The sequence below is a fragment of the Lacerta agilis genome, chromosome 6, assembly GCF_009819535.1.
Source record: "Lacerta agilis isolate rLacAgi1 chromosome 6, rLacAgi1.pri, whole genome shotgun sequence".
Taxonomy (NCBI): Eukaryota; Metazoa; Chordata; class Lepidosauria; order Squamata; family Lacertidae; genus Lacerta; species Lacerta agilis.
In genome coordinates, this window is record NC_046317.1 from 48,899,780 (window position 1) to 48,925,210 (window position 25,431).

The 25,431-nt window shown below is 43.6% G+C and overlaps 1 protein-coding gene across 3 annotated transcripts in view; it reads right to left on the reverse strand.

The window, feature by feature from the left end:
* The window catches only part of CACNA1S (calcium voltage-gated channel subunit alpha1 S), a 57,519-nt gene that overhangs the window by 31,559 nt on the left and 529 nt on the right, over positions 1-25,431 (reverse strand). For all 3 annotated transcript variants that reach the window (XM_033152514.1, XM_033152513.1, XM_033152515.1), the window contains exons 2-20: positions 18,897-19,002; positions 14,982-15,121; positions 13,609-13,742; positions 11,145-11,297; positions 10,664-10,869; positions 9,957-10,060; positions 9,119-9,267; positions 8,796-8,877; positions 8,341-8,501; positions 7,327-7,552; positions 5,976-6,183; positions 5,423-5,543; positions 4,489-4,603; positions 4,227-4,320; positions 3,359-3,428; positions 3,022-3,154; positions 2,343-2,472; positions 976-1,035; positions 542-648 (exon numbers count right to left, since the gene is read on the reverse strand). In XM_033152514.1, coding sequence (XP_033008405.1) covers positions 542-648; positions 976-1,035; positions 2,343-2,472; positions 3,022-3,154; positions 3,359-3,428; positions 4,227-4,320; positions 4,489-4,603; positions 5,423-5,543; positions 5,976-6,183; positions 7,327-7,552; positions 8,341-8,501; positions 8,796-8,877; positions 9,119-9,267; positions 9,957-10,060; positions 10,664-10,869; positions 11,145-11,297; positions 13,609-13,742; positions 14,982-15,121; positions 18,897-19,002 — 2,499 coding nt within the window. The remainder of the gene's footprint in view (positions 1-541; positions 649-975; positions 1,036-2,342; positions 2,473-3,021; positions 3,155-3,358; positions 3,429-4,226; positions 4,321-4,488; positions 4,604-5,422; positions 5,544-5,975; positions 6,184-7,326; positions 7,553-8,340; positions 8,502-8,795; positions 8,878-9,118; positions 9,268-9,956; positions 10,061-10,663; positions 10,870-11,144; positions 11,298-13,608; positions 13,743-14,981; positions 15,122-18,896; positions 19,003-25,431) is intronic.

Below are 25,431 nucleotides of genomic sequence, written 5' to 3' on the forward strand. Positions count from 1 at the left end.
TAAATAATAAATTATTATTATATTATTATTACCTCCACTTCTCATACCGATGCAGTGGGGTGAGGGATAACTGTTTCACTCTCAGGGCACACCCACACCACAGACCTAAACTGATTTAACAGCCCATCCCTTTTTCCAGGGAACTCTGGGGATTGTAGCTCTGTGAGGGGGATAGAAATATCTTAACAATTCCCGGTACTCTCAAGAAACTGCAGTCTGCAGGATTCTTTTGGAGAAAACATTTAAAGTGGTATAAAATTGATGCAAATGTATAGTGTGGATGAGGCCTCAGTATGTTGACTGATAATGATGGCTGTGAATATTTGTTGCTTTGGGAGCCGAGCTCCTCACTCTTCATGCAGCTCCTAGTTTTCAGGGTCTGAGAGACGGTCAGCTTCTCATTACAATGTTTTCCTTTATATTTCAGGGTATTTCTTACTACTCTATGCTTACACAGACCCACCCCTATCCTACTTCCCTCAGAGTTGGCCCTACCACAGATCGACGAAACCCAGGGCTGTTCCTCCATCACAATGCTTACTCAAATCCCACGGAGATAAGAGAGACAGCCACAACGACCAAGTCCAGGATGTTGAAATAGTTGCGGCAGAAGGATCCCTTGTGTAGGATAGCACCATAAGCAGTCATCTGTGGGGAGCAGGAAGACTCAGTTAGGCCCAGTTTTGTGTTACTTTGAGGATACTTCTCTCAGCAGCCTAATTCTGTAGATCATTGGGCCTGTGGGTGTTGACTGCTGTGTTCAGGATGAAGCAGTTGTCTGAGAACGAGCACTTCATCATCAGCACAGAGAGTTGGCAAGCTTGAATTTGATGCCCACTATCTGTACAGGTGGTTAACTGTTCAGATTGCCAACTCAGCACAATGGAAAAAAAGATGAATAAGTAAACATTGGTGAATTCCAGTCCCGTTTTATGATTCCATTGGAATTCCACAACATCTCTAAGTGTGACTCACCTTTAGAACGATTTCTACTGTGAACACAGAAGTGAAGCCATAGTCAAAATATCCTAGAATCTGGAGATAAAACCAGCAAAGAAACAGGATGTTATTTTTGTCAGTGCAACTCAATTGCTATATATACAAACACGTCTTTTAGCAAATTTGGTGGGTTCTGGAATGAGAACTATAGGAGAAATATTATCTGAATATTGATTAACAGAATCTCCTATTTCTTCACGCTCATTTTGCAATCTCCAGGTAGTCCCAGCTAAACCAGCATGAACAGTACTCTGATTTCTAAAAACAAATGATTGCAAAAAAATGTTTTTGGTTATCCCCAATATATTAAGATGCAGGCAGCTGTCATGTAAAAGCAAACCTATTTTTCCTCTACATATTATTTCAGTTTGCAAATACATTTAGCCATGTATCCATTATTATTGCCATACATTTGCACTGTCCATTTCAAACATTACTCTGGGTGCCTTCTCTTCATAGGAAGCATAGAAACACAGGAAGTTGCCTTATACAAAGTCAGACCATTGGCCCATCTACCTTAGTACTGAGTTTGCTGATTGGTGGCAGCTCTCCAGGGTTTCAGACAGGGGACCTTCTACCTTGAGAGATGCCAGGGATTGTTACACTAACTTTACCAATTCCTTACCATTCTAACTCACTTCACCATGTGCCATAATTCTCTCTTTTACTAGTTTAAGAGAAATGTAAGAAATGCTGGCAACCTATCAAAAGATAGGATGGGGAAAGGGGAATGGGAGAGGAAGGAAAAGGAGCATACCTGAACTGGAGCTGTACTCAAGGATAACATGAAGTAAATCAGCTAAGGCAACTGGGTACAGCAAAGGTATTTTAACAGTGAAACTGAATATGTAATGAAATAAATTTGAGCTATGGCCCTTCCCCAAGGTAATAAGAGATCTAGTAGTGCCTTGGTCTGTCAGGAAACCTTCTTGCTAGACTTTAGGCTTACTCTCTAAACCTTTTTAGTTACTCAGGCATTTCATAGGGGTGAATACTTTTAACTTTTTTACTAGTTGCCCATTATCTTCTGCTTTTAAAATAATTGCTTCTTATTGGTTGCATGATATGATTGGCTCCATCCTTATTGAGTTTCATGAAGAGATGACTTTTAAATAAAGACTTTGGGTCAGAACGACACTCTTTGGCTTTCTGCGATTTATGCATGAAAACCAGTCACTTATTTTCATCTACAGCTTCCTGTTGTTGCCTTTTGCATGTTGTTTCAATTTCATACCAAGTAGTTTTCACCGAGAGGCAGTTATTATGGATACAGTGCTTTCGTAAGTCACTCTGGACCACCCACTGGTACCTTGCCAGTAGCGCAAGCAAGCCTATCTAGCCACCTTATTCCTGAAGGACTCGGCCCGTAATGGATCCTCAGCTGCCAGTGAGACGCTGCTGAGCAGAATGAAGAGGAGGATGAAGTTGGTGAACCAGGTGGCATTCACAATCCGGTGGCACAGTACACGGATCCTGAAGAGGACAATTTGGGGAAAGAAAGGGAAGGTCATATTCTGCTTAAGCAAAAGAGTTCATAGTACAAAGGGCACCTAAAGGGGAATTACACTGTTCATCAATGTGCTGGTAGAAAGTGCACATGTGACGTTTCTATCCCCCTCAGAGTACATTTGGAATATGGGCACTCTACCAATTTGTAGAGCAGAATTGTTGAGCCTGTGTTTATGTGGGTTCTTGGACAACCCAGTCCATAACAGTACTAAAGGAATTACTACTTTATGGTCCTTTCACTGCCAAACTGCAGCGCTTTTACAGCTGTGGTGATAGTTTAATAACCATTCAAGGAAAGTGTGAAGACCAAGAGGATAGTCTGAATTGAAGGCATCTGCCTATACTAATGTCTTTGCCGAGGTTAAGCAACCCTGGCCAGGAAGGAATTTGTGCCTGGTAGCAAATATTCCCGTTTAGATCGTCTTCGTATCTGAATTCCTAGCCAGTTCAGAAACCTATTCAGTTTCTGTCATGTGTCTAGGTAAGAGAGAGAGAGGAAGGAGTAAGGCCTACTTGTTGGTTGGGCTAAAGATGAAGAATGAGCTGGCTTCAGGCATGGGCACTGCCTTCTCCTTCAACTGCAGCTCTGCCAGGGGACGTGGCCGAGGACTCAGTGGAATTTCAGGCTCATCTTCTTCATCGTCACCTGCAGGGCACACAGTCGGTCACTGAAAAGCTTCATGCAGAGGTGCTACATGCACAACCAAAAGGTTCGCTCATTTCTAGGCTTGCTATTAAGCCGAAATATAAGCATCAGAGTATCTCAACATCCCAACACAGCATTAAGTCAGTTCAGACCAGAATTCTCTTCATTCCTGTGGTAGGAATGAAAGAGACAAACCTTCCTTACCTGGGAAGTCAGCGGAGGGATAAGGGTCCTTGATCTCATTGACATTAGATTCAAACTCATCCACCTTCAACTGAACAGAAGAAATAAAAATAAAAGGAAGCTCAGCAGCATGAAAATTCCTCAGCATTGTGGTACGAATTTATCCTGTGAATTTTCTATGCAGGTTTATCTAAAAAGTCCTCATGAGACGGATACAGCTTCTAGGCATGCTCTGAAAACCTTCCTGTTTCAGAAGACTGATTTCTGCTGGGTGTCTATTTAAAATGACATTGCTTTTATTGTATTGTTTATTCTTAAGGGGTTCTTAACCATTTTTAAAATTTCTGTTTATACTGTCTCTATCGTACAGTGTTTTGTGGGGGCTTTCTTTTTTAAAGAACCAAACAAAAAAATAAAACAAAAGAAGGCACTTGTTGCTGTCACCTTTGGGGGAGACATTCCATTCAGTCTGCATTGAAAGGTGAATCTACCTAATTCACACTCTCTGAAAGTGGAGAGAAATGCAGTGATCCTTTGAAATCTTTCCAAATTTCGCAACACAGTTCTCCAGCCAAGAAATGTGTACAGAAATGCACACACTAGCATGAAGTGTGCATAAAAATGCATATATTAATTAAAATAACATTGAAAAATGAATTATATTGGGGAAAATGGATTTGCAAGAATGTGTTTTTTACATAAACCTGCATAGAAAATTCACAGGATAAATTCGTACCACAATGCTGATGAATTTTCATGAGGACTTTTTAAATATAAATTTGCAGACTGATGTGGAAATGTAGGGAACTGAACTCTGGACTGGAAAAGTGACAAACGGAGAGAAAGCAATATTGACTGATTCACCCGCTCCTAGTCACCCGTGGCTGACCTTGGCTGTGGTGGGCATTCCTTCTCCCCTGGCTTTCTGTTCCAGCTTCTTAGCCAGCAACTGCTTTTCCTCTTCTGACTTCTCCGGGTAACCTCTAGAGTGAAGAACCAAGAAAGCAAGAGGAGAGGGAAGTGAAGCCAAGGGGAAGCTATTGGGGGGGGGGGAGCAGGAAACACCTTACAGTTCAGCCAAGCCCCCTGTCAGGTCCCAGATGAGAACCCAGCGGTAGATATTGTCATGGCCACCAGGAGGCACAACTGACCGGCCCATTTTCTTTTTCTTCCTCTCTTCATCTTTGGCTTTCTGGGCAGAGGTCAAAGTTTCAGCTTCAGCAAGGTTGTCCACGGCAATAGCCAAGAAAACGTTGAGCAAGATATCTAGGTTGTGGGGAGCAAGGCTAAGGAATTATACAGTGTGAGTTTAGGTAATATAAACCTGAAGCTCTGAGCAATTTGCATCCAGGATTTCCAAAGGACTCCCTGAGCCTTTCTATCCCAAGCTTGAACACTGAGATCAAGAAATGCTGTTGGTTGTCCCCCACGTTTCAGAAGCTTGACTGGCTTCAGCAAGAAGTTGGGCATTTAGTATCCCATGCTATGAAATACTCTTCCAGCAGAGATTTGGCAGGCACCCTCAATTCTGACCTTCAGATGGCTCTTGAAGACTATGTCAACAGGCCTATTCAATGTTTTAATTGTTTACGGTGAGCTAGTCATTTTTATGATCATTACATATTGTTTTATCTCTTTTGTACATGTGGTTGTATACTGCCCTGATATTTGACATGAGGGGTGGTCTCTATATTTATAAATAAATATGACTTAAGAGCACATTCTTAATAAGCTAATAATCCTAATAATGGGGTACAGCTTCCCACACCATTCAGTTTGGCAGGTAGAGCAGAATAGAAGTGCAGGAAGCAGTCAAAAGAAATGGGAACCTCATTTCAAAAATGAGGGTCCTGGTGTGCAGATTGTGTACTGGTCCTCATAGCCACATGCACACACCCATCTACTGCGTGGATAGAAAATGGACCAACGTGAAATGCTGTCACCATGAAATGCTGTGAGAAATACTTACATTGCATCTTATGGTGATGTTGCAAAATGAATGCATGAGAATTCAGTGAAGAAGAGCTTTTATCTGACTCTGTTAACAGAGGACTCCATCCCCTTAATGGGGCAAAGAAAGGATACAATTCCCACAGACAAAGAGAACAATGAAGTAAATGCAGACCAGCACACCAGGGTAGACTGGCCCTCCATATGCCATTATGCCATTGTACATAACAGAAGTCCAGTCTTCCCCGGTCAGGACCTAGAAGTAGACAAGAGATTTTAGCAGCAACAGGGTATCCTGAGCACAGTCATTGCATGAGGCCTAGCTTCCCCAACCTGGTGCCCTCCAAATGTTGTTGGATATCTGGTCCCATCAATCCCAGCCAGTATGGCCAATGGTCAGGGGTGATGGGAGTTGTTGTCCAACAACATCTGGAGGACAACAGGTTGGGGAAGACTGCATTAGGTTCTCATCTGAGTTTGAAGACCTCTTCATTAAATACCCTTTTCTCAGGCCCCATTGTCCAAAAGGTTTATGCATTCCCAAAGCTCAGACAATATCCCACAATTCACAGATTCCTATTTCCCCCATTGGTCACCCATTTTCTGCCAGAACTTAGTGCAGAAGACCACAATTGTCACCTACAAAACCCTGCCCTTAAACTGGCTTATTAAACCCCACAAGCTGTACCTGGAAGACGGTGATGAGAGCCTGAGGGAAGTTATCAAAGGTGCTGCGCCGTATCACTGTATCATCAAAGTCAAACCTCCCTCCAAAAAGTTGCATCCCTAATAGCGCAAAGATGACCATGTAGAGGAAGAGGAGAGTGAGGAGGGAGATGATGGAGCGCACCGAGTTCAGCAGAGATGCCACTAAGTTGTTCAGAGAGGTCCAATACCTAGAGAGGGACAGCAACATTATGTGCACACCTATGTGAAGATGCTGGGATACTTGCAGATCCAGGAGCCAAGCTTTGAAGTGCAGCTTTCTAGCTAAAGACAGAGAATATGAATCATCCTAATGACTAACTAACTATGGGTGCCACTAAAATTAGTTATAATCTCATGGCTACCATCTTGAATGCAGTTGAGCATGTGCAGCCACACCCAACAGGGCAACAAACTCAATTTATTTATTTATTTGCTGTTTTCACCCGCTCTTCATCCAAGAAGTGATGCCAAGGTGGGGGTATGCCAAAGACCAAACAAAGACTACAGCAGCTCAAATAAAGGCATTAAAACAACATAGCATCGATCTGTATATGAGACATACTGTTGGCTGTACAGCTGCTCAGCGTGCTCAGTTGCATTCGGCAGGGAGATTGCTATGCCTGGATGACTCCATTTTCTGTTCTGCCATCTAACCTAGCTTGGTACCTTAACCAGAGTCTTCTATGGGCACATGACTAGTTCCCAGGACTAGAGAAGCTATTTTCAAACATCCAAGGGAAAGTTTGACAAATCACTGCTCTCCACTACAGATACGTAGGCAGAGAACAGGTGGCAGATTTAATCAATTTGTTCAGCCTCACTCAGAGACAGCAGGAGATGAAATCTCACATCCTCTTTTACTTTGTAGAGATGGACTTGAAGCAGGCAGCCACATGGTGGTCACATGCACACCAAACATTTCAAGCACACTGATACCACTTTAACAGTCATGGCTCCCCCCCCCCAAAGAATCCTGGGAACTGCAGTTTGTTAAAGGTGCTGAGAGTTGTTAGGAGACCCTTGCAGAACTAGTTCCCAGCACCCTTAACAAACTACAGCTCCCAGGATTTTGGGGTGGGGGGTGGGGGAAGCCATGACTGTTAAAGTGCTATGAGAATGCTTTAAATGTATGGTGCGAATGTGACCAACACTACAGCCACCAAATGAATACACAGGAGTTCTGCCAGATAGTACGAGAGATGCATCTAGTCCAGCATTACATTTCCAAAACTAGCTGGATGCTTCTGTTCAGCTTCCAAGCCTACTGCATCTCACCAGGATGGCAAAGGTTCTGGAAGCCAAGTCCTATGAGAAATGGTTGGCATACTCACTTAGTTATTTTGAAGAGCCTCAGCAGGCGAATGCACCGCAAAACAGAGATGCCCAGGGGTGTCATGGAGGTAATTTCCACCAGCACGATCTCTAGGATGCCAATGCACACCACAAGGCAATCAAAGCGGTTGAAAATTGACATGAAGTACTGGCGGAAGCCCAGAGCATACATCTTAAGAATCATCTCTATCGTGAAGAGGGCCAGAAGCACCCGGTTGGCAATATCTGTAAGCAGAATGATGAATGGACCAGATCTCCCCTGACCACGAGGAGCCCAATTCCTCTTCAGAGAGAGAGCATGAGAGTTGGGGGGGGGGGGAGAGTGGAGTTGGGAAGTCCAGAATTACTTCCTTCACTCTACTCAGCTCTCCTCTGCCGGGAAATAGTGCTTCCACTTGCAGAAGCCAGCTAACAGAAGTTGTTAAGAGTGCATGCAAGAACCAAGCTACCCGTTACATGTAGCGGGTGTATAATGTGAGGGGTTTGTGGGGGATGGGGGTAGTCTGTATGCTGAGACACTTCTAATTCCTAAACACGACAAGTGTTGAAAATCTAGGGTAGGGTTGAAACTTCTTGATAACGGCCCTCTAAATATGGGTTGTTAAGGTAGCAGGTAAGGAAATAACTGAGCAAAGTTCTTGCTGCTCTTGCATTTTGAATAACATTTTCCAATTTCCAATTTAAATATACATAGCAATATACTTCCTGCCCCATGTTCCCCTGCAGTCTATTCAGTTTTCCTTTTGACTTTTGCCTATCACACCTTAGAATCAACCTCTTACGTTATGCTTAGGGCTAAACTATATGAAATGCAGTTGCTTTTTGAGGCAAGAAGGAACTATATTGGTATGGGAACGTGTTTGGCATGGGGTTAAAGTGGGACTAGGGCACTGAGAAGCAGAAAGAAACTCATAAGAGGGTCAGGCAAGGAAGTTTAGGATTGAGAGCATCACAACACCACCCCTTGTTAATCAGAACCTTCAAAGTTCCCTTAAACCAGGTGCCCAACTCACCTTGAGCCTTGGTCAGCCAATCAGGTTGTTGGTGATGCTCAGTAGCTATTGAGATGGTGTTCAACGCGATAATCAAGAGGACAAACCAATAGAAAAACCTGGACTTAACCAGTTCACGGCATTTCCTGCGGAGAAGACGGTTCGATCGCCGCCAGTGTCGACTAGAGAAAAAGGAGACAGTTAAAACCAGAATGGTGGCAGATGAACCCCTGAAGACGGCTTCAGAACCCTACCTATTCTTAGTTTCCACTTTCTCTAGTGCCCATGTTCAAAATTTCACAGGACTTTTGAAAAGCATCACTCTTACTACATTTCCAAAGATATGGGGGGGGGGAATATTTGAAAAAAGATGTAAAAGTGATGCTCACATCAAGATTTGAGAGCTTTGGGGTTCTTGCACTACAGCAGGACATGAGCATGTTTGGATTGCCATGCATGATATGCATGCTACTTACAAGAACAAAATCCATTTATTCATGCCCTCAATCTCATACAGGCTTTCTGTCTCTGAGCCACCTTCGTCTGATGGCATCATTCCTGTGAAAGATGAAGAAAGGTAAGAAACCTGTTGTGTTATTTACAAAACCATTAACATCAAATGCTACATAGCTCTGCAACTTTGCCCAGGCCTTCGATTTTCCTTCCTGCTTCCTAATCTCCTTTTCTCTCAGACTACATTTCCCAGCAAGCACTGTTCTCGGCCCTATTGATACTAAGCAGTATCATCAAAAGGCAAGAATGAACAAAACCAAAACGACAATAATAAAAAGCTTAGTACCTTCCCCACGTGTCCGGTCGCTATCCATGACTTCTGCATGGATGATCCAGTCCATGTAGCCTTTCATGTCTTCCTCCAATTGCTGCTTCTCCCTCAGTTTCTGGAAGGTACCCCGTGATTTGGCTTTCTCACGCTCTTTGGTAAATTCCCTGGAAAAAAACCTCAGATGAGAACTTGTATGGCATAGTGATGGGTCAGGGAGTCGGTCCTGAGTTCAAGTCTCGCTCAGTAGTGACTTGGTGGTTTCAGTCAAGCCACTAGCTCTGTGCTTTAAAAATACACACACGTCCCTGCTAGAATCTAATTAAAATGTCCTACATTACAAGGTGAGGGTTAGAAGGATTACTAAAAGAATGGCCTGGTTTGCACATCGTGTTAAGCCATACTTAATGTTTTACTGTGGTTCAACATGAAAGAGCAGTGTGCTGATTCATATTGCTGAAATGTCCCTGCTTTGCTCCACCCATGCTCCTGGCAGTGCCATGTTTGCCAAGTGTCCCCAGCCAATCCAATATGTTGCAAGCAGAGCAACATGCAACTGCTTGAGTGTACTCTATCCATGCTGCACCACAATATGTGCTCATATGTCTATGATGTCCCTTTCTGGCCCTAGCATTCTATTGATGCATCAGGTCTAGCAATGGGAAATTGAGCTATTGGAATATGGGGCAAAGGAAAGGAAGCTTTCATGCTTTTTTTCAGCAACATAAAAAGGCTCCAAAGATCATCATTTCCTCATAGGACTTAAACTGTTTTAAGTCACATTCAGGACAGACTGTCATGTTGATGCTGCTGAGAGTACCGGTAGATGGCATAACACATGCTATTAGCTGCTTACCCACTGAGCACACCCAGGATCAGATTAAGGATAAAAAACGACCCAAGTAAGATGAGGCTGACAAAGTAGATCCAGGGCCATTCATTCCCAATGGCATCATTTATCTAAGGCAGAACAGAAATGTGATGATAATGATTTGTAAGGTGGTCCATATACATGACACTCTGGAAATCTTCTACTCTCTGGGGAAAGGGGTGGAGAAACAACCATGACAAATCTGGGAGTAGACCATGACTCATCCATCATACCTTCTTTTCCACTATACAAAAACAAAACAAAACAAAAACAAAAACCTGGGAGACCTGGTGGGGAAATAAAAGGTGAGGATGTGGACCCCCCTAGATTTCCTGCAGTATCTGTTTTGACAAATTATTTCTTGTCTAATTTCAAAGGTAGATATGTTGCTCACTCTAAGTGAATGTTTATGAGGTTCCAAATATCTTATACTTTTGGGGACTCTTCGAACAGGAGCCCACACTTTAAGGATCTTCTAGAACTTGATGTCTAGCCTGTGCAGACAGGTGCCCTAACTAGGGGAATGCTCTGCATGTGGGGTGACCGATTCACTGAAACAACAGTGTCACTGTAGTGAGTGAGTCCACTACCCAGGAAATGACATGACTACATGCCCATAGCTCCTCATCCCTTACATTTTGCAAAAGAGCCCTACGTTATCTTCCTCCCTTCCCACCCAAAGCTTAGCCTACCCAGTAGAGGACGTCAGTCCAGCTTTCCATGGAGATACACTGGTAGACAGTCAGCATAGAAAACCCAAAGTTATCAAAGTGGGTGATGCCATTGTTGGGTCCCGGCCAATAGCCCCTGCACTCTGAACCAGGAATAGTGCAGCGGCGCCCATGGCCTGAATTTGTACATGGAGATGGTTTTTCATTTTCCACGGTGGCAATGATATCTAAGGAAGAAAACAAAGGGACAAATGTGAGGCTCTGTCAGGGTAGCTTGTGCTCACTATTACCTGTCTATTTTAGCATGTACCCCTTTCCCCAGTTCAAATGGAAACAGTGTCAGAGGGTGTAAACAGGCTTCTCGTTTGCATCTACTTTCTGTTTATGCAAGAGCACAAAAGGCAGATATTTTACCTCATAGATGTACTGGTAGCTCCAGGTGATGCCCCAGACCCCTCCTTGCAGCTTTATAAATTATGAGCAGATCAACTGCATCCCCTACCTGTTCCATTGTAGTAGCAGGTCTTGTGCATTTTGCCCTTGAAGAGCTCCTGCCCCATAATGGCATAGATGACAAGCATGAAGACAACAAGCACAGCAATGTGGATCAGGGGCAACGTAGCCTTGACGATTGAGTTCAGTACCACTTGCAGACCTGTAACAGGAAGGAAGAGAGCCGGCTGTTCACACCATCTTTATTCTTTTGACTGCATTGGAAATCGGGAACCTGTGGCCCTCCAGATGCTGTTAGACTCCAGCTCCCATCAGCTAAACTAGCATGGTCGATGGTGGGGAATGATGGGAGCTGGAGTCCAACAGCATCCGAAGAGCCACAAGTTTCCCACCCTTGCACTACATCCTTCTCCTTTCCAATTGCTGCCATATGATCCCATCTACAATTTAACCTTTGAACCTCATGAGCACTGACCTGCATTTCATAAGGGACTTCTACAAGACTGTGCAACAAGTAAAGTAGTGGTGCTATGAACATAGCAACAAGCACATCTGGGGGCAGGGCTTGTGCTATTTTTCAGTTTTCCCCGGTTTTACAGCTGGATGGGTAGTTGAATCTGCACTGGTCATGGGACAGAAACTTCCACCACACTTGGGGTTTTATTAGTATGCACTTGTCAGGGACTGGGCAGAGGAGGAATGGTGGAGACTGCCTCCCCATCCTGACCCTTCCAGGGAGGAGGAAGAGGAAGACAGTATAGATTTACAACAGGGGTTCAAGGGAGGTCACAGCTCAGAGACAGATGAGGAGGAAAGCAGGGAAATCATGTGTTATGTACTGAACTGAATCCTAGAACAATAGGATCCAGAATGCAGTAGTCTGATTGGTCCTCAGGAGCCACCCAATCCAGCTCCAGGTGGAAGTGAATCAGCGACCTGATTGGCCTGCAAGAGCAGCCAATCAGGCTCCTGGAGGAAGTGAATCCGCAACCTGATTGGCCTACAGGAGTAGCCCGGAATTAGCCAATCACATGGGGGCCATTGTGTAAATAATGTATATATAGCAGACGTTTTGGGGAAAGATCCATTCATTGCTACTATGAGCTGAATAAAGAGCATGAAATTCACACTTGACTCCGAGTATATTTCATCATGGGAGAGCCAGAACACCCAGCTGACACGTTGTCATTAGAAAGCATTCCAGAGCCTCCACCTCCCAGAACTCAGCAAGTCTTAAAAGTAGGAGAGCAAAGAGCTCAAAGACAGAGGGCACGTAGCAGCACCCATGGAGGAGATGGTGAGAATGACGAATGAGGAAGTGGGAGAGACGGTGGGGTGGAGATTCACTAGGGACAACACCATTATCCAATAGGCTGGGTTCTATAGCCTTTCTCTGTAAAGATTGAAATAAATAAAGACAGTAAGAAACTTTTCCTTTGTCTTTATACTTTCCTGGGCAACCAGCCAGGAGCTGCTGACAGCACTGGGCACAGGCTATGGCATAAACAGCTGTATCCTTCAACACCTCACTGCCACTGCCCCATCAGCACTTGCCATCTGAGGCAGAATCCTCGCTTTGCCTCATGGTAGGACTGGCCCTACCTGGGAGAAGTTTCTTACTGCTATACCCTTTCTGTAGCAACATGGCTGCTGTTTTCTTTCAGGAGGAAGCAGAGACTAAAGTCTGACTCAGGTCATGGTGCTGCTGCTGCTCTTGAAGATGAGGAAGAGAGAACAGAATGCTACAACACCTTCAGCCTCCCATTCACTTTTAGCTGAAGTCAAATAATGTGCACAAAGTGTCACAGGTAAACTGCCTTATTATTAATCAGGCTATTGGTTCATCTGTTAATTGGTTAAACAGTATTATCAACACTGGGTGGCAGCAGCTCTTCAGGTTTTTCAGAGAGGAGTCTTTCCTAGCCCTTCAAGGAGGTACTAGAGATTGAACCTCAGCATTCAAAGCATGTATTTTACCACTGAGCCACAGCCCTCCTTTCAGTGAAGCAAATACCAGTAACACAGAAGTTCTTGCCATCGTAGTCAATGTTCTCCATGAATTAACAAACTCAATCTTTAGTGTTTGTCAGTTACCTAGACTCAATTACTGTTTTGGTTGGCCAAAGGCAGTAGCCCACATGAGTGTTTGGATGTGATTAAATTCTTTTCAAACTCTTTGAAAGGCCAACCTGCAGGTGTCACCTGTTCTAGTTACAATCTACTTGGCATAGCCTGCTACAGTTTCCTGCTCCTCACCCCAAACAATTTAACATAAGAACATAATCTATTTTTATTTCTCATTTCTCTGATTTTCAGTGGAGTCATGGGTAGTCAATGCGGTGCTCTCTGGATGTTGTTAGATTCCAACTCCAGTCAGCCTCAGTGATGGCTGCAGTCCAATGATATCTGGAAGATATCTGGCTACCCCTGGCTTAAGGGAGTTGTGTCCAGTCATCATTGTTCTAGCCTTCTGCCTACACCCACTCATCTAACCCGAAGGACATTTTACCCACTTGGTACTCCTGACACCAGGCGTAGGGGCCGCAGCACCCGAAAGGCTCTCAGTGCTTTGACATCAAAACCACCCTGCCCACTGAGAAGAGCGTTGTCGATTACGCTGACTCTCTCCAGGATCACTGTGAAGACTCTACAAGACAATGGACAAAGAAAATGGTCACCAAGGGACAGGAGTATGGTGGGAACTATGCAGATGCAGCAAGAGGCAAACAACGAATTAAAGGGAAAGTGTTTAGAAGAGAAGAGAAGAAGAGTTTGGATTTGATATCCCGCTTTATCACTACCCGAAGGAGTCTCAAAGCGGCTAACATTCTCCTCTCCCTTCCTCCCCCACAACAAACACTCTGTGAGGTGAGTGGGGCTGAGAGACTTCAGAGAAGTGTGACTAGCCCAAGGTCACCCAGCAGCTGCCTGTGGAGGAACGGGGAAGCGAACCTGGTTCACCAGATTACGAGCCTAGCGCTCTTAACCACTACACCACACTGGCTCTCTTCCCACTGTGTTCCCAGAAGGAAAGGAAGCTTGGTTCCTATGGCTTCTGCAGCCACAGTGTGCATGTTGTAGCTGTTGCACGGAGGCTACTTTTAAATCACTCCACACAGATTGAGTCCAGTGGGAAAGCTTTGTGGCAGAATGACCAAAAATAAAATATAAATAAATATAGCCTGGTTTGCACACTTTGGGGTGCTACACAAAAACAGCTCACCACATCGGCAACTGCACGAAGCAAGGGCAGCATAGGCCAATATGTGTCATGGTTGAACCTCACCGCATTTCTGTGCTATATTAACTGGGTGATGCAGAAAAATACTAACTGCATCACCTCGCTTCTCTGCAGCACACTGATTTGTAATTGAGCAGACAAAACTGTATATTCTGGGTTAAAAGTCCGGCTCTGCTCTAAGTTGGAGTGACTGGTTGGTCTCACAGCTGAATCCTTATGTTCAGCAAGTGGTAGCCTCATATGCCTCATACCATACTTTGCTACTGTTATTTGTAAACGTGTATTTATTTTAATGCATTTTGTACAATGTTTAAAACTCTAAAAAGAAAAAAGCTACAACTTACTGTGCAATCCTCAAAATACCTATCCAGAAGCAAGCCCCATTATATTGCAAACCTATAAATGCTTACCAGAGAGCAGTGCTTTTTTCTGGGGGTACGCAGGGGTACGCATACCCCTAAACATTTTGTGAATCTTTGTACTTTTGTCCATTTACTGTATTTATTTTCCCGATTTGAACAATAAAATGGTGATTTTCTTGAGTCAAAATGAGAGTACCCCTAAACATGTTGTTGTTTTTTAGGAAAAAAGCACTGGCGAAATCTAGACATATACACAGAGAGAAATAAAACTGAGCTCCTTTACCCCAAAAATACTATTGTGAAATCCAGCACATTCCAGCCATTTCGGAGGTAGGCGTCTGCATGGAATAAAAATCCATAGGCAATTATCTTTAGCAGTGCCTCAACGGCAAATACTGTGAGAAAAAAGTATTCTAGCTTCTCCTGCAAGACAGAGAATGGGAGAGGGAAGATGGGCAAGATTAGTGATATAGATTACAATCAGATCTCCACACTCTAGTTCCCTTCCCTGCAATACTTTGGACCAAAACTCCCATCAGCCAACACATTTTGGCCACAACAGCTCTGTGCTATCTCAAAATTCATCAGAGCAGTTCCATCTTAAATCCATAATTTTCCAGGTACAGTGGTACTTCATGTTACAAATTCATTCCGGTGGTCCGTTCTTAACCTGAACCTGTTCTTAACTAGATGCGTCCTTTCGCTAATGGGGCCTCTTGCTGCTGCTGCACCGCTGGCACACGATTTCCATTCTCATCCTGGGGCAAAATTCTCAATTCAAGGTAACTCTTCCAGGTTAGTGGAGTTTGTAACCTGAAGTGTTTGTAACCTGAGGCGTTTGTAATTCGAGGTACCACTGTATTGATTGGGTCACAGTGGCATTTCTTCTTCCTTTTATACAACCTTCCACACTATCAAGTATAGGCCTACTTTGGCTCCTGTTCCCTTAAAAAGAACACCTGGGATTAGGAAGCTCAGACCTGAGGGCCACATGCAGCCACCAGGTCACTCTATTTGGCCCTCAGGACTCTCCCCAGCCACACCTCTCACTGGCCTTGCTTTGCACCCCAAGTATTTTTGCCTCCATAGTGTTATGTCCTTAAAGTCTGTTAGCGCCTCTTGCTTGTCTGGATGGAGGATTGAGAGGGGTGTATAACAGTGTGCAGAAAGCAGCCTACTATACAAAGGTAAACTTTACATTCATTGTTCTGCCTGCTTTCACCTCTGACCCCTGTCATTGGCATGCAGCCCTCAGAAGGGTGCGCAGAAGACAATGTAGAAAATGGTTCCCCACCACTGATACAGGAAAACACAAATGGCCGTTGCCTTTCCTATGCTAAGCCTTGGAGATAATATGACTTGGCTCCATTCCTCAGCATCCCTTTCACTTTGGCTCTCAAATGGAAGCAGTATTAATCTGGTTTTGTGTTTTTATAGGGGAACCAATAGATTCTCTCACCATCTGGAGTGTCCCTGGACCAGCACTCCACTGAACAACTCTGCACTCCTGCCAGCACTTTATGGCATGGGAGATGTTTCCCAGCAAAGGGAAAGACAGAAGGAAACTAGGACAAAGAAGCTGCAGACTAGCTTTAAAGTCTGCTCCATCCTTCTTGACCTGATTGTCGGCATGGTTACCTTCGCCTGTCACAGCCTAGAATAGTTACTGTGGTTGTACTTTCCTTCTCACAGCATTCATACCACAGGCTGCTGTTGCCTTCTTCTCCCTCACAGCTGCAACTGTCCGTCACCCTAAACTCCCCTCAGGGTTGCCAGGGCCCCTTCCCTGTCAGGCTTTGCATGTTTCAGAATGAAGCAGACTGAAGTTACCAGAAGTTATTCTTTCTTTATATATTTTGCACTCATTCCCAAGACAAGACCCTTTCAAGTGTCTCTTAACATGCAGTCAAGGCTGGTTCCAGGGTTTGAACGACAAGTGGGTGGAGAAGTCCCTTGCGTTTTTCAATGGTCCTCTTGGTGATTGGTTTTAGAAGGCTATGGATGATGGGTGGGCATAATCTGGGTAAAATCGGGGAGAGGCAAGGGTAGGATTTGTGGAGTCCGTTAAAGGCCCCCAAGGCCAGTCCTAGACATTTTGCTTCCTGAATGACATCTGCTCCCCACTCCACATACAGAAGCTAAATAAACACTGGTGATGGGACAGCACTTGAGCTGTTAGGCAAGTTCAAGACACCCATGAGACAACAGGCTGAAATTAGTAAGGGTAAGTGGCCCAGAAGGAATAGCTGGGGGCTGCAAATGTGCCACCTGAGGCAGGTTACTCACTCTGCCCAATAGTAGGGCCATTCCTGAAGGCCCCCCCTCACTTATCCTCCATACTAGTTGGCAGTTCTGCTAACGCACAGTTCACCATTTGAAACAGCTTCTTACGATAGAACAACTAAATTCCAACTAGCACACGGTCCCTGTTTAGTAACTCAGTGGGTCCTAACTGGATCCTCCTGTCTGAGTGACTGAGGGGCATGTCAGCATGTAACTTGGACAGGTCTCCTTTGCCTTTAATAGCTTGAAGAGCATGGGGAAGTTTGACAGATGCAGCAGGGCTGGTCACTGGGACAGTCTGCTCAGCACTTCCTTGCCTCATATCTTTCTATGAAACAGCAGCTCTGTGTTTGATGTCGTTTAGCAATTCCAGTTATTTAGGAAGACATTCCACAGCTGGGAAGCAAATGTTAGCCAGAATACTGCAGCAAATTCCTACAGAACATGCCCTGAAGAGCCTGAACTATTATTCTCTTTTTGATATTTTATGGGGGGGGGGGTTTACTGTACAGAATCAGTACACAAAATTGTTAAATATTAACAGAAAATTCATATTTTCCTTATGCAACTAGAGACAGCATTTAGGAGGGGTGCAAGCAGTCTTTCACACACAAATGTTGCAGGCCACATAAAATTATTCCTCTGTAGTACCTATATCTCTAGTAATTACAAAGTAAAAAAAGTAAAAACAACAAATGTCCTTTAAAATGTCACCCCCTTACCCAAAAAGAATAGGCCTTTGAATCTGACTGTGAATCCTGCCCTCCCTAGGCACACTGTCCTTTGTGCAACTAAATTATGCATCAGTGTGTGCAACTAATACATTCTTTCATTCTCATTCTTTCTCTTTCCCTGTTCCCATGTTCTGCTTGATGATTTTCAACTATCACATTATTCAACACTACAGAAGAGGCAAGCTAAGAGTATAATGGACTGGGCTTGCTACGGATCAAATTTCTCTTTCAGAGATGCTCCTGAAAATATGGGGATTTGGCATTCACATAGTAAAGGGATAAAAGTCTTCAGCCATATACAGTTGTATCCCATATGCCCCGAACTTTGTATAATCCATCCTTGAACAGTGCATAAAGGGAATTTTTCCTTCTTATCAATGAAGCCATGGAGGTCACCGCTCCAAAATGCATTTTGTAGAAATGCAGGGGAAATACAAATAATATATTTTGGATGCGACATTGATATGGAAGAAGAGGAATTCCAAAGCATCCCATTCTTGAACAGTAAGGTGAAACTATTTTTATGCTTGTAGACAAATTTTTTGAAAATGATTTGACAGAGAAAAAAATTGTATCCCCATACTCTAATCCGGGGGTAGGCAACCTAAAGCCCGGGGGCCAGATGCGGCCCAATTGCCTTCTCAATCTGGCCCATGGATGGTCCGGGAATCAGCATGTTTTTACATGAGTAGAATGTGTCCTTTTATTTAAAATGCATCTCTGGGTTATTTGTGGGGCATAGGAATTCGTTCTTTCCCCCCCCTTCAAAATATAGTCCAGCCCACCACATGGTCTGAGGGATGGTGGACCGGCCCACGGCTGAAAAAGGTTGCTGACCCCTGCTGTAATCAGAAATGACCAGGTGAAACTTCCAGAGGACAGAAAAATAGCATGAATGTGGTACACTTCCTTTCCCCTAGCTATTGTCCCACGATGCAGTTGACCAAATATATCTGTGCACAAAACAAGCGATTCAGTGTCATACAGTAGCTTGAGGTTTGAGATTTTGTGCATTAAATATTAGGGACGGGGGGTGATCTTTCTAATGCTGCCTGTCTGAGCAATTCCTATGAAGGTAACTTGGAGCATCAGACACTGCAAATAAGTAATGGCTGGAGACAGGGAGTGAAGCACTCCAGACAGAATGATGGCGACCAGAAATAATAAGAGGAATTTCTTACCAGTCTAGTATTCGCTTTGTTGGTGTCATCTTCAGGCATGGGCACGTAGATCGCCAGTGCAATGCAGTTGGCAAAAATGGTCAGCAGGATTATGGTCTCGAAGGGCCTGTGGGTGCTTGTTAAAGAAAATCTGGTCACATGATATTGCAGCATGAACCAGAAAAGTTAAAAACTATTTAGAAGGCATTCGTGTTAATAACAAATATTAATTAATGAGGACTGAGAAAGGCCATCGCAGATGAGAAGACTGAGGCAGAAGATGGTAAGAAAGAATGATCCTTATGGTGCTGGTCTTAATAATTATTTTATGTCAAATCTCCTCTCTTTCTGGTGCTTAAATATATACCCTTTAAAATTACACATCACATTGTCCCACTAAGTTCCAAGTGCCTTAGAACACCAAGCATGTCAGATATCATAGAATGAAATCACAGGTTGCTGGAATCTTAGGTACTAGTAAGGCAATGTTTTACAAAAATATTTTCCCAGTTCTGCCAAAAAACAGCAACATCACAAGATAAGGGATGGGGGGAGGGGGAATTCAATTCAGTCAACATTTAAATTTGAACCTACCTAATAGACACTCTCTTAAATAATATGTGAAATTAACCACAACCATCCTTTGAAATTCACACTTCTTTGAAATTAGCCATGCAATTCTACAGCCAAGTAATGTGTACAAAAATCCATGTACTAGGCTAAAATAGGCTCAAAAATGCATATATTAGTGAAAATAACAAAATGTGTATTTGGTATGCAAAATGGCGTACAAAAATGTGCATATTAGGATAAATGTGGAGAACTGAAAAAATGAGAAACTGAGAGAAAGCAAAATGGACAGAATCATCCATATCTAGCCATGATTGATTATTTTCTGGTTGCAGTACAGTTTACAAGGTGCCCAGAGTAGTTCTGAGGGCATGTAAGGTTGTTGGAGATGTGTATTAAATGTCACTTGATGCAAGCTCTCCCTCTCTCTCTCTCTCTCTCTCTCTCTCTCTGTGTGTGTGTGTGTGTGTGTGTGTTTGTGTGTGTGTGTGTTCTTCCCTGTTTGCGGTGATCAATCCCTTGACCTTCCCAATGAGGAAATGTTGCTTCTCCCTCCCCTATACCCCAGAGGCATAAGAACCCACTCAATCCTCTCACCTTCAAAGTTACCGGTATACTAGTCCCAGCATGCTGCACTTTGTATGTGTACAATAGGGTAGGTACAAAAGGCAGCTAATGGAACAAACCCAGACTTCAATGCCATGAGAGAGCTTGGTAAGGTGAGGCTTGGTGGTTGAAGTAGAACAAGGTGTTCTTGGAAACAACAAGGTGTTCTTGGAAAAGGGCCATGGATTTCTTAAAAAAAAACCAAAACACCCACACTGCCCAGACAATCAGATTTTATCTGCTCCCATCTGTGCTGCTATATCTTTCCCTCTTTAAGAACAAACAGGCCATAGAAGCCTTTGTGCATAATGCACATTGCATTATGGGTTCTCGAGTGCTGACTTTTGGTTTCATTCAGCTTCTGTCACCATGGCACGAACCACAATGGGACTGAATCACTGCCTTACAGATTGACTACATCACTACAGTCCTATATAAACTGTAAACAACATGATGCAGTGTGACCATGGGACAAACTACTGTATATGTGGTATACAATGTTATGTAACAAGGTCCCTGCACTTTGTGAGCTCCCCATTGACTGTGCTGCCACATGTGGGGAAGAGAAACAACATGCATACATGTCACATGTTCAAATTTATTGAGCTTTACAAGGGTGGGAGGAGGAGGGTGGAAACAGTGAGGCAGCTGGACTTTGGAGTTGCTATCTAGGCCCCCGCAGGTCAGGTGACCTCCAAGTGACCACCCAAAAAGTAGCAAAGGATGCAGTCAACAGGAAACAGGATGTCAGCACCTAGGCTAACATGGGGGCAGTTGGCAAGGCATGTACAGATGCTGCATCTATATGACTATCCTTTTCTACTACAAAATGGTCCTTATTCCCAAGTAAATGTGTTTTAGCATCAGAGGAGCAGAAGCAAACACAATTTTATTCCCATAGTCACAATGGTAGTGTGTTTTAAATTAGTTTTTTTAATGCAAAACTGTACACACTCAGAGCATTTATCCTTTCCCCTCCTTGCCAGGTCAGGAAAACTGTTGTTTATAGTGGCTTTAACATATCAGAAACATAGAAGCAGTCATAAAGATGGAATGGTGGTGTGGGAATAGCAGCCCCTCCAAGTGTCCCAATTTTCCAGGGACAACCCTGATTTAAAGAAGCTGTCCTGGTTTCTGATTTGATCCCAGAATGTCCCACTTTTCCTTAGGATGTCCCTATTTTCACTGGAGAAATGTTGGAGGGTATGGAGTTATCTGACCCCTGAGCCGTCTGAAGGCAATCCTGCATGGGGATGTTTTTGTAATGTTTCATGGTGTTTATATATATATATATATATATATATATATATATATATATATATATATATATATATGTTGGAAACTGTCCTGAGTGGTTGGAGCAACCCAATAAGATGTGTGGGGTATAAAAAGCGAAATTATCATTACGGAATGGGACATCCATATTTTCATCTGACAAATGCTGGAGGGTGTGGAATAGAAGGTGAATTTTAACTATGTGCTTCACATCTGGAGCAATATGTAGTACCACCTAAAGCCCCTCCCCACTCCCAAGACCATTATGCCCAGGAACTGAAATTACCTAGCTACACCACTGAGAGGAGACAATTATGGTGGCTATGATGATAAGAAACTGCCGTGCATCAGCTGTTAAGGCTGCAATCATGCGGTGGTGATGAAATATGAAGGCAATTAACCACTTTATCTTATGCTCTGCCAGCAGAGTGGAAGCATGGGTGGGGAATACTCTGTATTCCTCCATCCATTTGTGGGATTTAATTTAAAAACAAAAACAAAACTTCAAACTTTACTGGAAACACTAGGAGGGAAAATGGAAGTAGAGATTAACTTATGTTCAGGATTGTGACTATATTTCTCCCCAGTTTGAAGGCACGTTTGGGAACTGGGGTGGCTCTGGGTCCTCTACATCCAAACTGCTGATTGGCACACAGCCTTTGGGGCCCAACAGACATTGAGCTCTGATATAAACTGGGCCCAGGTCATTGCAATATCTGGAAGCAGCAGAGAGAGAGGATCCAACATCAGAATTCTGCCTCCTACATTAGAGGAGCAGGCCCAATCTATCCAATGGGCCCTGGGACACCCTTACATGTGCATAGGATTATACCCTAAGTATTTGGGCGTCAACAACAACAACAACCTTGCATTCTGGCTTCAGCAGAGATGAGGAGCAGGGAGATGCTTTAGTTGATAAGTACACTTTAGATAAGCATATTTAAAATGTTTCATGGGTGTATCATGCAACTTGTCATTGATGCAATAATGGCGCATTAGTAGTGGGTTTATACGGGACTATCTACACATAATTCTGCTTTATTAGTTGTTCCACTGTGCTTCCCCGCTGTTATCACATCATTGCTATCAGGAGGGGTACTCTTGCACTATGGAGCAACGAAGGGACTGAAAAACAACAACAAACGTGGAATATTTGTGGTATAAAAGCTACATGATTTCTGCAGGAAATTATGGGACCTTGGAAATGAAGCAGTATGGCACTCTAAAACATTTGTAGGTATAAACAGTATTGAAAGCGGAATTGTGTATACCCCAGCACACACACACACACACACACACACGGTACCATTGTGAGCACAATAAATGCTCGAGAATGGGCAATAATAAGGATGGGGGTGGGGAGACTCTCCATATGCAGCAATGGGGCATAGTATTTTATAAGACTCTTCTACTGCAGCTGCTATTTTGATTCTGAAGAATCAAAGGATCTTTAGCACTAGGAGTATGAATTGTGTTATAAGGTAAAGCATGCGGTAATGATCACAGTGGACACCATGTTTTCATAGCCACTGAAGCTGTTATTACATAAGGATGAGCGGGAAATAGAAGCAACCATCCATGCAAGGAAAGAAACAATGGTACTACCTGGAGAATCCCTGAAAACTAAAAAGAAGGGTCCACGATGTATTACCATAAATTATTAGTAGAGTTCATCATATGCAGTAGAGGTTAGTCTGCTCCTACGTTCTTGGGTTTGGATGTTTTGTGGCTATGAGGTCCAGTGCTGAGGGCCTTTTGGTGGTTCCCTCGCTACGAGAAGCCAAGTTACAGGGAGCCAGGCAGAGGGCCTTCTCAGTAGTGGCACCCGCCCTGTGGAACACCCTCCCACCAGATGTCAAAGAGGAAACCAACTACCAGACTTTTAGGACACAGCTGAAAGCAGCCCTCTTTTAATGTTTAATATATTATTGTATTTTAACATTCTGTTGGAAGCCGCCCAGAGTGGCTGGGGAAACCCAGCCAGATGGGTGGGGTATAAATAACAACAACAACAACAACAACAACATATTATTATTATTATTATTATTATTATTATTAGGTTCAGCACCACACAAAATGGAGCTTAGAGAAAGGAAAAGTAAGAAAGCGAGAGTGAGAAAGATGGGGAGAGCACAGGAAGCGGCCTTATACAGACTATTGCTTCACCTAGCTCAGTATACCAACACTGACTGGCAGTGGCTCTCCAGTACAGTCGTACCTTGGTTGCTGAATGACTTAGTTGCCAAACAGTTCGGCTCCTGAACGATTGAAAACCGGAAGTGAGTGTTCCGGGTTTTGAATGATTTTCGGAAGCCGAGCGTCCAGCATGGCTTCCGCGGCTTCCAATTGGCTTCAGGAAGCTCCTGCAGCCAATTAGAAGCTGCACCTTGGTTTTCGAACTGTTCTGGGAGTCAAATGAACTCCCGGAACTCATTCTGTACGTCAACCAAGCTCTCTCCCAGGCTTACACGCAGATGCCAGAGCCAGGGATGTTCTGCATGCAAATGAGATGTTCTCCTATGGAGCTATGTCCCATCCCCATTATGCAACAGCATACACTTTAACGCAAGAAGAAATATAAACTTCTGTTGTGCTAAGTGAACAAATGGTTTGTAGGAGGGAATGCAGAGAGAGAGAGAGAGAGAGAGAGAGAGAGAGAGAGAGAGAGAGAGAGAGAGAGAGAGAGACTTCTATTCCTTGGCAAAGCAACAATGAAATATGAAACACCAAAATAAACATTTCCATGCAACCAGAAAGCATACTTCCACTGTATAAGTGCTCAATTTGATTTCAACACACTTCCAGTCCCAAATTTTAATATGCTCAGAATTTCATTTGCCAGGACCAAGGAATGTACATAGGAGAAGGATTTAAGTTTCAGAGAGGTGATGATGTACCAACCAAATAGGTAAAGATAGCAACTGAACTTTAAATATTATGTACAAATTCAGTACAATGTGCACAATACTCAAACACATTTCAAGATGAGATTAGCAATGGAGATGGGGTGTAACAACTGGTGGGTGGAAAGCAAAGAGCAGCTGTGGTGATGGAAGAGATGGAGATTTGAGTGTTGTGCATACTCTGGCATGTTAGAACATACTCACTGATTCATTCTAGGCATTTCAGAGCATCTTCCTGCACTGGCATTCCTACTACCTTAATCAAGCCCCTGCAAATGCCCACCCCCTTGTAAAAGTGTCCAAATCAGTGTCCTATTAACTTCATGCTTTTCTTGCTACTAAAACTATTACCTAGCATTACACATTGGGCATGTACACACTATGTGCTAATGCACATTCAGTGCTGGATGCGGGTGCTGTTCACACAACACTGTCCTCATGTCATTCTTGCCCACACTACTGATCTAAAACACATTCTTGCAGGAATGGCTCAAATCTGCTTTATGCTGAGAATGCACTTCTCAAGTGCTTGCTGCCACCAGGTTAGTGATTTGTTCCTTAAAGCTAATCTTCATCATTCCAAGTTATAAAGAGCAGGAGAGAATAAGCAACCACAAAGCAGAGGTGTCTATGCCATTATCAAGGTAGGGTAGGGAAGGGTAGGGAAGGAAAGGGAAGGAAAGGGAAGGGAAGGAATCCTCACAAGGTTAATAGCCAGTCTGACTTGGGGGGGAAATTCTTTCCTAACATCAAATATGTGGAGCTGTTAGATCCTGAGCCTGAAGCAAAACTAGCCTGTCCAGAAATGTCGGAGACATTATCAGTGGTCTTTGAGCAGAGGACTTTCCTGCTTAACAATCATAGACTTCAGCTGCCAAAAACGTACAATACATGATGGGGAGAGGAGGCTGTTCCTGAACTCATTGTACTCCAGTTGAGGATCCAGATGAAAGAACCCCCATAAGCCTCCCCAGTTCCGTTTTGAAACCCATACAATTATTTGCATCCATGACTGTGTTAGATAAATGATTCCAGGACGGTATATTTCTAATTGTCAGGGACCAGGACTGTGTTAGTAGAAAAGCTCCTGGTTTACACTCACAGACACACATCCACTTGGCAATACAGACCAGAACCAGTGCTTTCCCCCTTGAGTTCTTCCCTGCACCTCCCCCACCGAGAGCCTCTCTGTGACAGAGATA